General features: G+C 41.6%; 1 protein-coding gene across 1 annotated transcript in view; it reads right to left on the reverse strand.

The window, feature by feature from the left end:
- Positions 1–3,141: 3,141 nt before the first annotated feature.
- rgs12b (regulator of G protein signaling 12b) overlaps positions 3,142–7,218 on the reverse strand; it is an 81,311-nt gene continuing 77,234 nt past the window's right edge. Inside the window, 5 exon segments of the mRNA XM_032526940.1 lie at positions 3,142–5,202; positions 5,205–5,213; positions 5,665–5,836; positions 6,829–6,899; positions 7,032–7,128. Of these exon segments, the coding sequence (XP_032382831.1) occupies positions 4,607–5,202; positions 5,205–5,213; positions 5,665–5,836; positions 6,829–6,899; positions 7,032–7,128 (945 nt within the window). The 3' untranslated portion in view covers positions 3,142–4,606.

The following is a 7,218-nucleotide window of genomic DNA, read 5'->3' on the forward strand; positions in this document are numbered from 1 at the left end:
AATGCTTGTATGAATGCCACTGGCGTTTGGAACAACGCTTTCCGGACTGAAATGTCCGTGGGATCGATATTGTACCTTCAGACAAGATGACTTGTAATAACGTGGAGATGCCTTCATTTTTTGACATAATTATCATCCTCCTCAACTCATTTGTGTATTGCTAATTAGCACGTGCTAGCATGTCAACACTCTAAGCTAAAATAACAACAAAACACTCTTAACTAACATGAAAACATGGTTAGCATTGTAACGTTGCTAACATCAGCATGTTAGCAAGCTGTTAGCATTTAGCTCAAATCCTCGCTGTGTGTAAGTAACCTCACAGCAGGGCTGTAGGGGAATGCCGTCCTACAGTAGATACACTACAGTACAAAGTCGTCCTACTTACCAACTGCAAGTAAGATGACTTGTTACGAGAGTTCAAAAATGTTTTTTTTAAAGTCCATTTCAGAATTAGCTAGCTTTAAAACAGTGGTAGGCTACGAATAAACATCTCAAAGACGCTATACGCCATTGGCCTACAGGTGTTTCCACTTATTGCCTGATAAGACCTCTGGCGTAGTTGATTGACATCTCCATCACTTCTGCGTTAGCATTGTAGGGACAAGTTAACGTCACATTCTTTGCCTTTATTTTATTAAATAAAATGGGTGTGCAGAGCCAACTATTTGGGCTAGGCATTAGGCCTACTACTTTCTTTCTCACTCATATAGTTAAGTAGCCTACAAAATATTTCAAGTGGAAATAGAATTATTTATTTTAATCATATATTAATCATATACACATATATAAATAAGGCTATAAATTTAGAAAATGTCGTGTCTTCCCCTTAACTGCATGTTCTTCCCCTGTTCCTCTCTGTCCACCATTGCCTTTGTTCCTTCTCTTACCAGCAGATGGAGCCATTTGAGATGAGAAGCGCTGATGCTCTTAAGATGCAATTATTTTGTTGGCCCATGGACAATAGCAATGGTCCTAGCGAGCCAGTGAATTGAGGCACCAACGCCAATACTGTATTCATACAACAGCTTCTGCTAACCAGGTTTTCCCATGCAATTACAGCAACAATTAACTCTGTGGGTCCTTCAGCATGAAAACAAGAATCAGACCGAGATTGGTTTATGTTGAAGAACTCTCAGCACTTCCTTGATATTCAAGTCATGATTTTCAACATGATTTTGCTAAATTGTGTTTAACCAAATTAATTTCATGGTCTACATAAGGGAGACAAGTTCCACTATCCACTGTCCAAATAGATACAGATCCTTGTTTTTTCCATTTCCTATCTATTTTTCCAATTTCCCAATTTCTTCTGGTGAACACTTCACACATCAAGTCATATATAAATTAAAGTTTTTTGAGTGTCTGAGTGTGTGTAAAGTGAGAGGGAAAGGCAAATATATTTCTCCCCTCTGTTTCTGTACGGAAATGCTTTGTTTAATTATCCGGCCCATTAAATTGCTGCTGTCAGCACATCTCAGTCCCGTAGGAAACGCAAACACCACTAATAACACTGACACAGATCTAGATGCTCCGTGTTTGTAGGTGACCGCGAGCATGTATAGTAAAGTGGAGATGAGTATCTATATGTGTGAGTGAGAGAGAGGAGGAGGAGGAAGAAACAGAAGCTAGTTTTGTTTGTGGGATACCAAAGAGCCCAGCATGACAAAGCTTGCCTAACAAGGCATTGAGCAGAGGGGAACCCATGCATAGCTAATAGCCCAGGCCCACCAAAAGGCTTTGTACCCTAAAACAAAAGCCGCACACACACACACACACACAATTGAAGCAATAGAGAAAGATGGAGAGGAATATTAAGTAAGACAGGTTAGAGGTTGTACAAAGGGGGAAAAAATAAAGTTCTCTTAGCTGGTCATTTGAACTAGGATAGCTGATGGTCAATTTCAGAATAAGGCATTTAAAGGACAATTCTGGTCAATTTCAATATGTAGCTCTGTTGTTTGTAAATTTGTAGTGCTGTCACTAGAGAGAAAAATGAAACCAATCGGTGCTGTCTACACCAAGTTATCCTCCTGCTAGTGTTAGCACGCAACAGGCTTTGACAGGGCAAGTTTTAAACGTGTTTTTAACCTCTAAACATGCTCGAAATGTCATTACCATTGCCTAGCCATTTGCAGTTATTCCTTCCAAGTTAACAGCGAATTTGACGGCAGTAGATGTAACAGAAAGGCATATAAGCTGTGTTAATTTAGCCAGTGCACATACCTCCGTTTATTTCCTGTTTTCCGGTGAAGTCCACACTAGTCAAAACACGCCTTTCTGTCAAATTGCAGTCAAATTCACTGTGCTCACTCGGAAGGAATAACTGCACATGGGTAGGCACTTGTAATGACGTTTTGAACATGTTTAGAGACTAAAAAACAAGTTTAAAACGTGCCCTGTTTAAGCCTGTTGGGTGCAGAATCTAGCAGGAGGATAACATGGTGTAGGCAGCACTGATTGTTTTCATTTTGTTTTGCTACTGACAGCACTCCAAATTTACAAACTACAGAACTACGTATTGAAATTGACTGGAATTCTCCTTTAAGGTCTGATAACCATGAGATAATTTAATTTAGCTATTTAGTTCCAGTGGTAGAAAAAGTAAAAGCAGTCATGCAACCGGAAGAGGTCTGTCAGTATTATTTTATTAAATCATATTTATTAAAAGTGCTGGAGCTGATTTCAACTACTTTATATTCTGTATACTCATTAGAGACATTGTCTTTTTTTATGTAAAAACTTTAAAGTATTGCAAAGTAACTAGTAAGTTAACTAAAGTTGTCAGATACATAAGATTTCCCTCTGGACCATAGTGGAGAAAAAGCAAAAAGGTATAACACAAAATGGGAAATACGAGTTCTTAAGTACAGTTTTGAGGTACTTGAACTTTTCTCTGCGTAACAAGTACAGTGTCATTTCACCACTGGTTATTCCTATGGTGTTTTACTTTACAAATCAGCATATAAAGATGCATATAAATACTTAGATGAAAACATGCATGTAACGCCTGATACTAGCTCTACGCCTCCATGTACAGAACGCACACACGCATGCACAACACTCATAACAGATGAAGTGAGGAGAATAAATTGGACATTATTGAAAGTCTTAGGAAAAGGAAGGAGGCGGCTCACATGAGGCTCTACAGAGAGATCAACCTCTAAAACATTTATTTGATCTATTTACACAGACAGTACAGCTGAAAAGAAGAGACAAGAATTGATTTCTGTTGTGACACAACTGAAGAAACAACATGACTGCATTGCAGTTCAACAATGACTACAGCAATAATGTAATTTCACAAAGTTGACTATATACAAATTAATACTTGTAACTGATAGATTGTAAAAATGAAAAGGTCATGGGATAACTTAATCACTTCTTGAGAATATAGTACAGGATAAAGTAAGTGAAACCTTTAAATAGTGAAACGGTTTGACTTGTTAGTCCAAATTTGTCCAGCTTAAACCCTGCAGGGAAAGAGTTCAGAACACTGTTGGATTGCTAGACTGTGGAAAAACAGATGCTGCCGTGTGATGTAGTGCAAAGAGGAAAAATGGGGGATGAAAAACTGGTCATGTACAGTCAGTGCAGATGTTTCTGGATCACTTGGTCAGAGGGCGAGATGGCGTGTGTGCGCACTCGCTTCGGTTTTTCGAGTGACACGAGAAAGGCCTGAGGTAAGAGAAGGGTGGTGGTAACACAGAATGTACTGTGCTCGAGTCAGGCCAGCCGTGTCAGCATGCAGTGTGCTCAAAAGCATGTAATAAATTGAAAATGAATATAGTCTGAACAGCTAGTGTTTTTTTTAGTAAATATATCAATTGTTTTCTCAACCTATGGCAGCTCAAACACCTGTACGAAACAGACATTTTGACATGTTAAAAAAGCAAGGAGAAATCATTTTTAAAATATGGGTAAAGATGTGTGAAATCCTGTTTGTAATTGGCTAAAGTGCATTGTTAGATTCTGTACACTATAGAGGATTGGGGGAGGATGAGGGAGTTTGGCACAGGTCATCACCAACTCAAGCTTACAGAAAAAATCCACGACAAGTCAACTCAAAGTTCACACAGATATAAACCACGCAGGGAAATGTCTGGACAAGCCTAATGCATCCATTTTTCCTCTCTTCATGTGCCTGATCTAGTTGTTGTTGATTTATAGTCTTTGCTGAGCACAAGGTAGAGCATACACATATATACACACACACATTTATATATCTAAATATCTATATATACATACATATATACATATGCATACATAATATACATACATACATACACATATATGTATGTATGTATGTATGTGTGCGTGTGTGTGTGTGTATGTATGTAACACATATACAAATACATACCATTGTTTGACTAAATTAACATTCATTTCTACTATATATGTATTTTACATTGTTTACTGTATTTTACACTTCTGGAATTAAATGTTCTATAGTTTTGGAAAGGGATTTATGAAATAAAGGGAGGAGATCTGGATGCATTCTGGGTCGAGTGTGACCAATGAGGAACTTCAAGCTGACTTTATTGGGTCTCCAGTCCCGCTCACAGTCAGAAGAAGGAAGAGGTGAAAGTTCAAAAGTATTTAGAGTTCACACAGGGGAAGTACCTGAGCTCGGCCGATCGTCTTGTGCTTGCTGTTGGGGTCGGGGGTGGGGTTTGCACTGTAGGGCAGAGGGAGTGACGTAGTTGAGGCTGGGGCTGTTAATGTCCCCCTCTCCCACAAGAGTTAGATCAGACAGCGTGTCCTCCTCCAGCATCTGGACCGATTCTCCCCTGCCAGAGTCCTGAAGGTGACCACGCTGGCCACTCTGGGACAGGTGGATGGGGGAGATGGTGCCAGGAAACGGAGGAGGTGGTCTGGCTTTCCTCCCCCCTCCACTCTCAGTTCCCAGTGCAGAGTCCAAGCTCTGGGACTGATAGCTTGAGTTGAGCAAGTGGTTGCCGCCTCCTCCTTCCCTGTCGTTGCTGTTCGCCTTATTGCCCCGGCGACCGCTGCTAGGGAAACTGCCGTTGTTGGGGTTACGGGAATAAGGGGTGGAGCAACTGGGCTCAGGGCCGTAAGGAGGAGGCACAGCCTGGTTGGTTGCCACTGGTGACAGGCGTAGAAAGTCTGGGAGCTGTAGGTCGCTTTTGTTTAGCAGGCCTCGCTGGTCGTCTGCTCGGTTGCTCTGAGCTTTGGATATGCGTTGAAGAACTCTGCAGGCACACACACACACACACACACACACACACACACAACACACACCACACACCACCACACACCAAACACAAACACAAACACACATACAAACAAACAGATGTACAGACACACTAGGCGCAAACACACACACACACACACACACACACACACACACACACACACATAAATGAATAATCCCCCATAATAACATCTTGAAAAACAGTAAAACACATTTATTGTCATTCAGAAAAACATGCAGCAAAGGGTATGAATCAATCCGTTAGACAAGTCAAAGCTCCATTCAGTGTGAGCAGAGGTGATTGGGCTACATGTAGCTAGCTAGCTTTGAAAGCATTTGGTGCTGCTTCTGCAATACTGCAGACAGGCAAAAGAGTTAGTGTGATCACAGCAACCAAGCTACAGAAACACAGAAGAGAGAGAGAGAGAAGGAGGTCGTTCAGTCTTTACCTTCAGCTTCGTCTATATTAATCTTTTTCTGTTTTCTTTTCTCCGGAGCCTTATGGAGAGAGACAGAGTGGTTGGGTAAGGGCTGGCTGCTTGTGTCAGGGCTGGGCCCAGTCTTGCCGTTTTCCCCATGGGGGTGGGCTGAACCGGCTTTCCCTGATGGCCTGTCCTCCCCCTGAAGGCCACAAGGAGAGGGGAGCGGGGCATTAAAGCCCCGGTAAGTCATGATGGCGCAAGTACGGGCACAAGTAATGACAACACGTAGGGAGCAGTGCTACTGATGGTGAGGAGGGTAACTAATAGTAAAATGAGAACAATCTAATGGGGGGTTGGGGGCACAAGTTTCAATAATGCTGCTTTTGAGAAGAATTAAGTGGGATCAAAATAAGTATGATAATTAATTTGTTGGTTTTGTGTAATTGCAATAGTAAAACATATATCTATGATAATTTTTCATCGAAAGACGGGCGGAATGTTCCATTCAGACAACCACAATGCTTAATGTACTGTATGTACTAAGCATCACCAACATGTAAACTTACACACAACACAACACCACAGGGACCGACTTTCTTCTAATTAAAGCCACACTGTTGCCTCTCAAGTGAGAAAACCTGTTTTTTAAAATCAACCAAGAAAGCATGAGTGACCATTACAGATGGTCATGAACCAGGTTAAAGCCCCAATAAAAACAAGAAATCCCGCACAGCATTCTGAAGTGCTACTTCCACCACCAACTAAGTTCTTTTCCAGGTGCACAGAGGAGGTCTTTGAGCAAACGCTCTGCGATGCTGGGCTACTGTCACCCGGCCACTGGGTTTGTTATGGAAGAAAGAGAACCAGCAAACCAGAGAGAAAAGTTGACGATGCATTCGGCCACAGGCAGACCACAATAACGGAACATTAGGAACCTTGAGAGTGTGACAGGGCTCTCGGGCCCCACAGCAACAGAGCACATAAATACAGTCACACACACAGGCGGAACGCTGCCAGAGACACAGATCATACAACTGCACACTTAACATACTGCAAAACAGATATGGGTGATTGAAGCGAGATAGACACTTAGTAGCGTGACATCATCAAACAGGAAGAGGAGACATTCGGTGGGTTATGGAACATTCCAGGGAATAAATTAGAAAAATAAGAAGCTGTGGGAAATCTTACTGTTGTCGATTGGTTTCTGCTTGTTGAGGCCGGTACGAGGTTCTTAGAGGTTGCTACTTTCTGTTTGTCTGCTGAATGAAGGAAGGGAAGCACACAGATGCAACATTGAGACAATACATGTACTAGGTTTTTGTTCAGAATGTTGCCAATGAGAGACAGCAGATCACAATTGTATTAACAGCAACTGCATGTGTGTTTCTTACCTTTTCCAGGAGTGTTTTCTGCAATATCTAATACTACTCGCAGCCCGTCCAGGTTGGATATAGGAAGACCTAGATCTAATGGCTCCAACTCCCCACTCTGCATCACACACACACACACACACACGTAATATGAGTCTGACATCATCACATACAGTGCCTGTCTGCCCATTTCTTTCTGTCTATCTAC

The sequence above is a fragment of the Etheostoma spectabile genome, chromosome 2, assembly GCF_008692095.1.
Source record: "Etheostoma spectabile isolate EspeVRDwgs_2016 chromosome 2, UIUC_Espe_1.0, whole genome shotgun sequence".
NCBI lineage: Eukaryota > Metazoa > Chordata > Actinopteri > Perciformes > Percidae > Etheostoma > Etheostoma spectabile.